A 12,859-nucleotide genomic window follows, 5' to 3' on the forward strand; every position below is an offset into this window, starting at 1 on the left:
AGGTTTGTTTTGTAAACACAAGAGTAGTTAGAAGTTTAACCCTTTACCACCAGAGCTTTTAGCTCCAAAGTTGATGCTTTTTCATTTTACTGTAACTGTTCAAGCGTTTACATAATTAACATAATTCCAACTAATTTTGAAGCGGAGAAACGTAGCTTTGAGCTAATATGCAACACTTTACAGGAGCTAAGTGTTCATACAGTTATTATAAACCAGCTTATTCTGGCACGGTATGTTTCGGTGTCAGAATACATTGGAATTATGTAAATGCTTGTTACTGTTCATTTTATTGTCACTGGCGATAGCATTGGTCTTAAAGGGAAAAGACCCAAATTACTACTACCATCATTATTCTAGAAAAAAATTACTTGTTTTCAGTAGAAATTCACTAAAAACAAGTCAAATTATCTAAAAAAAAATGTCTAGGCTTTAGTAAATACTCCAGGTTAAATCTTAAAAATGGGCGAAAACACTTATTTTAAGCAAAAATTTAAGACATAAAAAAAAAAAACAATTGGGCAAATTCATCCAAAATATTGATCGTATCGATCTCAAGTTGGTATCGATATCACGATATACTGTTCCTGGACAAAAACCTCTGATAGTTCTTTACAAGTTATTCATATTTTCATGTTTCCATTGTTCCATTTGAAATCTAAGAAGTTACAAATAGTTTATATTTCTGCCTGTGCTTTTTTTCATATTATTTTACATTTTTATTTATTTTTGTATCAAAGTTATTTGCTTTTCTTTTTCTTTTTTTATTTGCGACTGCTTTGCATTCTCCTCTTACATTTTATTTAATTTCAAGCAGTTTTTTTATTTTAATAACAATTTGTCATTTAATTGGAAATATTGTTTTAACAGCTTTTATTTTATTTTATTGTTTTTTTTTTGTTCAAGTAGTTAAAAAAAGGAAACTTACAAAAAATTATAGCGATTAAAAACAATTAAGATTTTAAGGCTCATGTCATCAACCTCCGCATTTACAAAGAATATCAATATTGGTTTTGATATCGGCGATATTGACCGGTATCGTATACTCAAATGCTCAGTGTCGCCCAGCTAAAACAGTTTTTTTCTTGTTTCAATACTAAATTAAAATTTGTCAAAATCTAATCAAATTAACATTGTGTAACAAAAACTAAAAAAAAAAAATGGATAATAGGAAGTGGGGGTGGGCTTACTACAAACTAACAGTCCTGCCCACAACTCAGACGCAAAAATTTTAATAAAGTTAAATGATTTTTTTTAACCTTTATTTATCCGATTGAGAACAATTTCACATTTACGACGACCTGAAATGCTGTCCAAGAAAACTTCATGTTTTTTCAATTTTAATTTGGCTAAAAATGGCATGATTATAATGAAAAGAGCACTGGGAAAACTTTGAGAACAAAAAAGATGATCAGAATGGGAGTTGAATTGTCCATATTAATTGAGAAATTTTAAAAAACTGACCGAGAATAACAGTAAAAATATTGTCCTTCAGGAGTCTAATCTAATGTTGTTTTGGACGGAGGTCAAGTCACATGAATTGAAGTAAATGAAACAAGGATACTGAAACTTTGGCACTCTACAGGAACAATAAGCCAGTATGGTGGGTCAAATGCAAAATACTTGTTTGTCATTGGTTTTGTCAGTCGACTTCAGAATTATTAGTCTCTGGTTCCTCAGGTGTCATATTTTTACTCTGCCCTTCAGAAATAGTTGCATATCTGGAACCCCGGCTCGCTGGCGGCGGTGGTGTGGGAGCACAGGCGGAAACGTCAGAGTGCATTTGCCGTGGGAGCGACTTGACAGGTGGCACAGTGGTTTGACACAAAGGGACAGTGGGCCAAGAAGGAAAAGTGGGGGGGAAGAAAACAAGACAACACACCAGACAACAACAGAGAGCCGGAGAGTGACCCTGCTCATGACAGCATCGTGATGTGTTCAGGGACGGGGGCAAAGCCTGGGCCGGCTTGCTGTTGAAGCAACGTGACATGATGGCTGGAAGACACATGGGACGGAGAGGGGGAGGTGGGGGGTAAGTCCTCTTTTATTCTCGCTCTACTCTTTATCTGTCTTCCTCACACATGCGTGCACACAAACATTCAGACTCGGTCCCATTCATCTGCTTCTTTCTCACTCCATCAATCTTATCTTTCCCACCATGCTGCCGCCCACTTTCCCTCCACTTTTTAATTCTTTCAGTTTTCCCTCCTCGCTCAGTCTCGCTCTATCTCGCCTTCCCCTGTGAGCCGCGAGTCAGTCGCGCGGCGCGGCGGCACGGGCGTGGCTCCGTCCAGCCTCCGACTGACAGATAAAAAAGGAAGCTAGAGGAGGAAAGAGGTGAAGGGACGAACAATCCGAGTGACATACGAGAAGAGGGGAAGCTCAAAGGATGAGGTGGGGGGTCATCTGAAGGAAAGGAATGATTTGTGAGAGGTGTCTACCATCCTGCATCACTGAGGAGGGAATTGACTCAGACTGTACCATGCCGTTAGCTTCGGAACACCAAACACACTTCACTGCTTCATCATGATGGACAACTACACAGACCTGGCTCAAATAGTCTCAGAAAAATATTCCCGAGGAGGTTAAAGAACACACCGGTTCTGGTGGATTTAGATTTTTTTACTGCCAACAAACCCAACAGAGGAAAAAAAAAAGGACAAAAACACGGTGAGAACTCTAAGAGTTCAGCCTTGTTCTGCAGCCCGCAGAAAAGGCTGAACAGGGATGAACTTTACAAGCTGGCTGAGCTCGACAGCCCAGCCGCTGAATAAAACGCTGGCCTTTCATGTTTCAGCAAACCACTGAGCTGTGCTGCAACAAGAAACAAGTGAGGAGGAAACTCAAAATGTTGGTCTCACATTCTGTGTCCCACAGACACGGATTGGAGAAAAAAAAGCAGAAATTCTAGACTATCCTTCAGGACGTTGATTCTGTATGTGGACTTGTTTAAAAAACTAAACTAGAAGTGATACATTTAAAGGTTGGAGCTGTGCTAAAAGAGTGTTTCTGGGAAATACTTAAAAAAATGTAATAAACTCCTAAAACCAACATTATGCTTCTTATTTTTTCATTTCATCTCACAAAATAGTGTTTCTGAAGCAGTTTAGGAAGAACTAAAAAACACTTCTGGGGTTTTCAGAAGCATTATGAGAGTAAGCAGCAGCCAAATGCTGCAAAAAATAAATTCAACTCAATAATTTAAAGATCTACACGTTCCCATCTCTGAGAGAGCAGAAGCTTTGCAGCTCTGGAGCATTCAGGTGTGTGCTAACAAGAGAGGAAAACATCAGCTACAAGACTGGAGAATCTTGAAAAAAATATTTCAACTGCTTGAAGTTCTATACTGAGGTAGGCAACAACAATGATGACGGTGGTCAGTCGTTTCAGGAGTGCATTCATAGGGACCAGGTTAAGTTCCGGTCACGCTCTTAAAAGGTGGATCTGAATCTGTGTCTTGCTTTAGCAGATAAATGTAAGTTTGTCTGGAGAATCGCAAAGCAGGAAATTTGTTGAAATTCAATGCAGCCCCAGTAACGGGCACAGAGGTAGACCCATCATGATCTGGGCTTGCTTTGAGGTTACATGAACCAGAGATTTGGAACGAAGAAAACATACTAGTAAAGCCTTAGTCACAGCTGCCCTTATGGGTGCATAAGGGTTGTCCAGGTGCGAAAGATGGGCAAGCTTGTACGTAGCACACAGGTGACAAAATATCAAGGTTGTAGACCAGGGGTGTCTAAAGTCAGTCCTCGAGGGCCGGCCTCCTGCTGGTTCTCCAGAAATCCTCTCTTATCTGCTGCTGGTTACCTGGATCAGGTGTTTGGCCAATAAGGAGCTTCAATGGCAGCTTGGTTGGAAAACATGCAGGACACTGGCACCGGCTCCACTGTCCAGGGTCTGGCAGACCAAGCAAGTGTCGCCACCCAGAGGCCAGCAGATCTAGCAGGGTCACCGTCCAGACTGCCGGTCCCTGGACAGCAGAGTCAATTTTGGGAAAACAAATCTGGGCCACCATGGAAACTCTGGACAAACCTATTCGGGGCAAACATTTTCGGCCCACTTTTAAACTGTATAGGGCCCACTTGGCCTTGTTGACTGGGGTCACATGGACCCCACAAGACAGTGCACTTTTCAAGGATTTTTTATCTTCACTGGTGTCTGTGGTAGACATAGAATCATGTCCACTTTGTCATGGAAAGGAACACATCAATATAAGAGTGGGATCATCTGGACCCCATGACTAGCACAAGGGTTAAGATGCAGACACTCCTCTATACAACTCATGGACCCAGACAACCCATAAATCCATAGCCAACACATTTTCATACCCAAGTCGTCACATACAGATGTTTGATTGGGGACAACTTTGCGTCAGAAAATGACGTTTCAGGTGTCCCCAACTCGTCTTTTTTTGACGTGCTGGCTGATACTAATAAATCGGGGGTGCCCAACCTCTGAACCGCGAAGTGGGACTCCTCTAGGAGCTCACTGGTGCCCTAACCCAGTACCGGTACCCTAACCTAGTATCTGTTTGCATACGGGGTAAAGTGTCTGGTACCAGTTCGTGTCTGGTGCCAGGTTAGGGTTAGGGTACTGGAACTGGACACATCCCGAGGACCAGTCCACGCCTGGTACAGAGTCCAGAGGATTGCAGACCCTGGATTTTATGAACAGCCAGTACATCAAAAGACGACGAGTTGGGGACACCCAAAACGTCAAAAAGTGAAGCAGAAGGGTCCTTAGCCAAACATCAGTATGTGACGAATTGAGGATGAGAATGTGTTGCCATAGCACTCGTACAGTTGCAAGTGACTAAGGCTTTAGTTAATAGGACTCACACCTGGAGAGTTGACCGCTAAAGTTCTGGGACTGGCAATACTAAAGTAGGTTGGACACGATGCTCAGCAGTGTTTTTAAAGCATACAATTTGTTTTTACACTGAGGTAGTTCTGGAATTTAAACAAACATGGCATACTAATCCGATTCACACTGTCATTTGATTTGTATACCTTTACGACTCCTGATATTTCTTTATTTGTTTGATTGTGCTCTCAAAGCTTTTGTGTAGAGCAGGGACAGGCAACTCCAGGCCTCAAAGGTCTGTTCTAATTGTCAGGGGTATCTGGAAATCAAGCAGACACAGTGCCCCTAGAGGCCTGGAGTTGCCTATCTCTTGTGTAGAGCATTCACATTGAAGCAAGCTGCACCAAACTGGATCTGTATCTCGTTCTTTGGAGGACCCACTGATTTGTACCAGAGTTCAGGAGAGTTCTAATTGTTTTAAGCTCCATCACAAATACAGCATCTGTTTAAGGATTTGTTGACAATAATCAAAATAAAATAAACTTCATGGAAGCATCAGCGATCACATGACATTTCTACTTAAATCAGGTCTGAAAGTCAGCAGTTCAAGTGGAACAAGAGGAGGACAGAAAAGGCAGGAGTTGGCTCGAGCTGGGGGGAGTACAAACGTGTGTCAGAATGCGATGAATGACCACTCACATGAAACCAGAGTCACGTGTGACTTACCGCGCCTCAATGACCGGTGAGCTACCAAACCCAAGTGAAAAACAAACATTTTAGAAGCAGATCCACGGGAGGAAAAAAGAACACAGGCAAACAGACCTTCACATTCAGCATGACGACAGCAACACACACCCCCCACACCCCCACCCCGGCCCTCAACTATTATTCAAATGAAATCAGCTTCGAGCTTCCAGTTTGTTCTGTACAATTCTGTGTGATTGCAGATTTTCTGCTTGTGATATGTAGAAATGCATTCCGGTTGTTTCTTCTGTGGGGGATGGGGTGGGGGGAGGGGGTCTGCCACTGGTCTTTATCTAAAAAAAACACACTGCACGCTGAAAATTGAAGGATTTCAGCGTTTGATCAAAGCCCCAGTGTCAGATATGTGGTTGAAATGGTTCTTTCTTCAAGTTTGCCACAGATCTGCAGGCATTTGTTCCAAGTTTAAGGGCTTGATTATCCCTGACAGAGTGTGAGTGCCTGCCTGCGTTGGTGTTTAAACCATATGGTCAATTACGTCCATGAAGGAGTCATTCTGGCTCCAGATTTCATGCTCAAATCAAGGAAGTTATAAGTTTTAACATCTTATTTTAACATTCATTTTGGCTCTAGTCTTATAAACAGCTTAAGGAATACTTGACTTTCTAGATAAGAAAAACAACCACAGCAAAAAATGGAGATCCCACTCATGATCTAACCAAAACTTGTTCCAATGTCTAACCTTATTAAAAATGTCTGATCACAAGATCTATGTGGGAGCTATAGGTCAATGTGGTCAGACTAGCTGGAGGATTTTCACAGGCAGCATGTTTGTTCCCTCAGAAGACAGAAAAGTGAAAGAGACGTGATGATGGGTGATTGACGTGAAGGCCACCATTGTCCATCAAAGAGACATCTCAGCTCTGTGACTTTTGCAAACTTTCCCTGAGGGTTTACAGGGACCAGTTTTCCTTCTTCTTTGAGTCCAAACATGGACAAAAAAAGCTTTACGGAAATAGCTTCTGTACCGTACCTAAGGGATGCTACCAGACACTGCAATAATGATGCTAAGTGAATGCAGAGTCTGTTTAAGATTAAGAAAACCTTTATTAGTCCCACAATGGGGAAATTGCAATTGCAACTGAAATTGCAAGTTTTTAAGCAAAACTACAGACTTGACAATGTACCAGCCTTGAACCTTGTCCATTCAAATGGACCCATAGATTGTCGTTGTTAGCATTGTTGTTCAAAAGCCTTTGGTCTTCCTAATTTTGTTGTAAATACAGTAATTTCCACACTATAGGGAACACCAAAATATAAGGTGTACCATCATTGTACAGGCTATTTTTGAAATAATGTCATACATAGGGCTAAGGTGTTCTAAACTATAAGGTGTGTTAAGCGAAACAAAAGAGTCACAGATAAGTCCATCATTTAGTAACTCTTAGAACTTGTTGGTAACACATAAACAACAGACTAATACAGCTAAAACAAACGTTACTGTGACCATGCTAACTCTCAACCTTGCTAGTAACTTGTAAAAAAAAAAAAAACATATACCTCAACACTGGTACACGTTATCTGTGTATGCGTATTCACGACACCTGTAACTCCCAATCTTGAAGGGCAACACACATAAAAAGCAGACTAATTTCTCTTAGACAAACTTTGTTACAACTAAGTTAACACCCAACCTTGCTAGTAACAACTAAAAAAAAGGTTGTTGTTCAACACATGTTAGCCAAGTTAGCATTTTTACAATGCCTGAAACTCCCAACCTTGAATAGCAACTAACATTAAAAAACAGACAGAAACCGCTAAAAAAATAAACTTAACTGTGACTACGCTAACTCCCATCCTCGCAAGCAACAAATAAAAAATAAATAAATAATCCGATATAAAAAAGAACAGATTGATATTGCTAAATAAACAACTGACTGCAACTCCCAACTCTGTTGGTAAAGCGTAAACAAAAAGATTGGCGCTGCTACGTTAGCCACAATAGCATATTTACAAGACTTCTAACCTTGTTTACAACTCCCAAAAAACAGACTAGAACTACTGAAACAAAAGTTCCTGCGACAACGCTAACTCCCAAGCTTGTTAGTAACACAAAAAACACACTATGCACAGCTACTTTACCTGTTAGCCATGCTAGTTTATGCACAATAACATCCAACCAAACATTTGACAGAGTGCCGTGTACCTCTCAAAATTGCTTTGCCGTCAGTAAACAACAATAATTAATCTATTTCTAAGGGGATCTGGATTATATGGTACCTTTTATTTAAAGACAAAAAATAAAGCTTTAAGTGTGTCCCATAGTGCAGAAATACAGCAGTTTATATACAGGATTAAATGGATTTTAACACTTTAACATGATTTAGCTTGGAGATCTAAATTAAATACATTTATAGAAAAAACGTTTTCTAAAATAAGAGGAAGGAGATTTTACTTTTTTATTTGAGTTTAATGCTGAGTTCTTTTCTTGATGTGATGCTTTATCTGTGTTCATTATTTGGTCTTTTTGCCGCATGCAGCAACCTGTGGCTTTAATCTCTTCTGCCTCCCCCTCACTTTAAAACTCGAGCAGCGCTCCTTCAGATCTGCCAGCCTGAGACCTCAGGCCAGCCACGGCTCCATCACAAGAGGCGCAGCGAGCAGACAGGTGAAGGGCATGAGCCATAAAGAAGATTCACAGTGATGCTCCTTGCAGGCAGCGCCAGCTTACGCTGATAAGTTTCGCTACTCAAATGAAAAAAACAGAGAAGTATTCAAGAGCGCTGCCAGCCAGAGGACGCTATGACCTAGATGGGCACGGGTCCATTTCCTGCCATTTGCTTTTGGGACAAAGGGAATGGAGGGACAACTGAGTCAGAGAAACAGTCCGCACTGGTGGTTGTGGCAGTGTCATGATTCAATCTTCAACATAAAAGCCTCATTTTCAGCAGCGGAGCAGATTCACAGTGGAACGGATTGAAATGAAGACCATGTCAATGGGTTTTTCATACAATCATGTCATGCACTGTACTCCTCTGTGCTCCAGACGGCTTTCCACTCACAGGCTGAGAATTCCCCATTTCTAGGTTTTCTTACCATTCTTAGGTGTGCGTGAAGGGCTACCTAAAGCCACATGGTTATAGCTGTGCTGATGGGTACCTGCAATGACAAGAGCAGTAAAAGATCCGTTGAGTGTTCATGAGGCAGAAGTGTGTGTGTGTATGATGGAGGCTTAAAGAGACAATTCACCATAAAACAAATCTTTGACATTTTTGAAAGACTGTTAAAAGAAAGACAGCGCCAGCAGGTGAAACATCTCTTTAGTTTTCACAAACTGATCTGCAAGGATCAAAGCGAGACGCAGCGTCTCCAGAATGAATGGGATGTGCTGTGACTTCAGAACATCGGGATCTGTTGGTTTGGAGGCGGCAGCAGAAACATTTAGATAGAAAAAGGTAGGAAAAGCGGAGCGGGCATGCAACATTTATCACATCCTGTCCTGGAACAGGACGCCGTTCTGTTTTTAGGCAAACTTCATTATTTACGATTGAAAGCAAGTCGGACACACAGATTGTACACTCGTCATTTTTCAGGATAACTCTGAGGTGGAGTTAGCGAGAAAGCGCTGACAGTCGCTTCAGCAGCGGAGACATTTTAAAAATGCAAATAATGTACTTAAGAAGCAGAGAACATACTTTTGAATTAAATAATACATGGTCAACATTTTAGGAAAATACACAGTAAACAGAACCACATGATCTGTAATGCATTTGCTTAGACTCAAGTTGAAAGATTGAAGTAAGGTTAGAGCCGCTCATCATAAAGGTTTGGGAATTTATAGCATCAAACATTTTCTTTGTTTTCCTAATTTCTCAGACTTTGAGTGACAAATGCTGGTAAGAAATCCAATAGAGCTCATTTTATGCTGCTACAACACTCATTACATGAAAAATTCACAATTGTAAGTATTGTAACACCAGAATGATCATATCGTTCTAGAAACTCCCTTCACCCCATGCAGTATAGGTGACATAAGCAGCAACAAATGAGAAAAAAAAAAATAAAAAAAATAAAAAAAAAAAGCACCTTAATGACACATACAAATACCATAAAGTCTCAGTAACAGTCGTGTGATAAAGTGGAATGCCTCAAAAAGAAGCCAGAGATGTTTGCTAACCCTGATCTTTCTGATCCAGGTCTGGACAACTCAGACTTCCAAACGTGTAACTCTCTTTAAGAGCTGGACGAGTAGCAATATTGTATGTACCTTCCTGTGTTCAGAAAATTAAATTAACAAAACAAATCCAAATGTTTGGACATGATGGATTTAAAACTCTGAAATATAAGAGTTTAATCGAAGAAAAATATTCAATGTTAACTCATGGTTGAATAGGAGGAACAGAGGGACCAGTGCTAGTGAAATGTGTGTTTTAAGAAATCCAATGTATAAATGTATGTGTCCCTTGAATGAGTCTGTAAAGATAATTATTTTATTTCTTACCAACATTGCATATAGCCGTGGAAACACTGGTATGACTGTGTACTGAAAGTATAAACATCTGTCTCTTTTTTCTCTTCTTTTGAGTCTATTTATGTCTTTTGTATGTTTTTTTATCTATCTATCTATTAATCAGGTTGTGCTACTTTTTGGTACATTGAAGCTTGAGCTGTCATAATTCATTCTTTGTTGTGCATTTAAAAAAAAATTAAAACAAATCAATTCTATTTTAAAATGGTAGGTAAGTTAATCCTACTCTTAAGTTTAAGACTATATATATATATATCATTGCAAAAGTATAAATTAGGATGTGAATAGAAAAGGACAAGGAAAAGTGTTGATGACTTGAGTTTGAAGAGAAATGTATGGATTTCATTTTATGTTTCTAAAATATATATTAACATGTGATATAAATGTGATATATCATGTGATAAATGTGATATAACATGATATTTCATGATGTTAAAAGACAGAGCTGATCAGTCTGAAAAACTATTAAAAACTAAAAGTGTATGAATATATTCACAAGTTCTGTCAGTTGATGTTTTGTTATGAATCCATCAAAATACAAAAAGTGCTTCTGTACCTGAAATCTGCTACTTAAACACCCAAAGCTTTTTTCGGTTTACTTTTTAAGATGTTTCCAACAATCTCATATACTTTGAAGTTCCCAGAAACTTCCTCTAGTTATCTAATGTGTTGATGCCCAATTGGCCTCGTGCATCCCCCGCCCCCCCCCCCGTCCCCTCCAATCATCTTTCGAAAAGGTTTTTCTTGTCTGACCAACAATATAAAGACGTTCTAGTCAAACACTATGTCAAACAAAGACTATTTATTGTTTTTTTGCAACTATCTTGATTCTGCAGCTTCACATTTAATAGAGTGAAGTCTGATTTTCACTGGTCAGTCCATGTAAAAGTGCATTGACAGAAAAAAAAATAATAGCTCATTAATCGATGGAAATGTTTCCATTACCTCCATCATGTCCGCATCTGATGTTCATACTTCCATAAAACAATGCAAGCTGTACACAGAATTTCTATTCACGCTTTGATTTTGCAGCAAAAAGCAGCAGAAACGGGAAACAGAATTGGAGGGGACTAATCAATAAGGATCAGACCAGTCCCCTCTTGTCTGGTTTAGAATGGTCCGGGTAATCCAAGCGAGCGTTCCCATTAAGTGTTGGACCATGAAAGTGCATGTGGGGTGTACACCGAGGATGTAGCCGTGCGTCAAAACGGTGATACTGCAGCAAAAGAGAAGCTGTATCAGCTGACTCAGAAACGTAGAGAAAATTCAAGAGATAACCGTGGAGGATAATTAAAATCCGGAGCAGGTGTTTAATTATGAATAAAGGCTGTTGTTCTGAATTAAAAAAAAAAAAAAACTTTTCATTTTTCGAAACCATCACGCCGTTCTGCTCTCAGGTAATCTACTGTCTTTAGCCAGATTCAAATCTGTCCCACAGTTTAATCCAAACACAACATGTTTTAGCAAATTAGCAAAACAATCTCAGAGCAGCCGTGAAAAACGTCAGTGGACGGTTGGTGGACAATTATGACCATCGTTGAACACGTCTTCTACAGTCATTACTGGTTTCTTTCTTCTAACATGCAAATCTTAACCTGTGATATCTCTGCATTCCCAACTTTGCCTGCATGTGCAGACAAACTAATTCCAAGTGTCTCTGTGTTCAAGTGAGGCCTGAGTGATGAAGAGACACTATTATTCCCTGCCTTCTCACATGGGTGGCACAGAATAAACACTTTTAGCCAAAACTTCATCCATCGCGAGTGTGGGGCCGCGGCAGTTCGGCCCGGCGCCGTGGAGGTGCTTCAGATGAAGGATGGGAGCTTTACCCAGCACGTTGTACTAAGAAGCTGACGGATGACAGCTATTCCCAGCGTTTGTGTGTGAGGATTTCATGAAGTCGATGGAAAGGAGGCTGCGATAGATGAGACTCCGCGGCAGTTTTGCCGTCGCGACACGTTCGTTGGTGTCTGCAGCCGCGCCTGTTTAAAAATGCATTAGATTCAACTGCTGGAACATCCATTTACATCTGTCACAGAAGTCAGGGAGGAGAGCTAGGACGGTATTCGCTGCAGCTACGGAGGCTCACGTCACCTGTGTGCGCTCCCATTATTCATATCTATGTGTAATAGTGCCTCCCACGGACAAAATGACTGGAGTGGTGAATCCACACAGTTACTTCTCTATTTATTCTGAAGAAAGTTTAGAAAACCTGGGAGGTTTGTGCTTTCACACCTAAAATCAATGTTTCAGGCTTAAATCAGCTTGATAGCTTCATTGATCCTTCAAAGTCATCTTCAAAACAAGCCAGGTGAAGAAAAGTTGAGATCTGTATCAGGATCCAAGCACCGTAAACCTGGCTTTAAGTTAAAACAGCTGATGCCCGATCAAAGGAGAACGTTGAGCCATTTGATCAAGTCATAATGCTGAAAGGAGGGACGCTGAACAGAAATTCTGAAGGTCAAGATGATGTCTGAAGGATCAAGTAAGTCCTCTGAGAAGGCACTTGTGGGATTGTTAGATTACCAGAAAAAAACTAGAGTTGGACAGCAGAAGACCTTCAAAAAGATTTAGCATTCTGGAGCGGTGCTGCATGTGTGCAGCAGCAGCAGAAGCCAGCATGACCTTCATGAAAAAATCATCAGAGTTAATTTATGCTGTGTTTGGGAAAAAAGAGGAATTTTAGAAATAAAAAAAATACTTTTTTGTGTTTGCAGTTAATCAGTGTGATGGACCAGGCAATCACTACTAAGAGCACAGGGTTTTAGTCCAAAAATAAATCATTTTAATATCCAACAAAATCCAACTGAACAAACATTTTCGGTT

General features: G+C 40.2%; 1 protein-coding gene across 6 annotated transcripts in view; it reads right to left on the reverse strand.

Annotated features, from left to right (window-relative positions):
- LOC112154185 (protein shisa-6) overlaps positions 1-12,859 on the reverse strand; it is a 122,688-nt gene that overhangs the window by 7,104 nt on the left and 102,725 nt on the right. For 4 of the 6 annotated variants that reach the window (XM_024284945.2, XM_024284941.2, XM_024284943.2 and 1 more), the window contains one exon: positions 8,602-8,664. In XM_024284945.2, coding sequence (XP_024140713.1) covers positions 8,602-8,664 — 63 coding nt within the window. Of the gene's footprint in view, positions 1-5,529; positions 5,551-8,601; positions 8,665-12,859 lie in introns of all 6 variants that reach the window. The other 2 variants (XM_024284940.2, XM_024284938.2) reach the window with 1 other exon arrangement.

Source organism: Oryzias melastigma, linkage group LG19, assembly GCF_002922805.2.
Source record: "Oryzias melastigma strain HK-1 linkage group LG19, ASM292280v2, whole genome shotgun sequence".
NCBI lineage: Eukaryota > Metazoa > Chordata > Actinopteri > Beloniformes > Adrianichthyidae > Oryzias > Oryzias melastigma.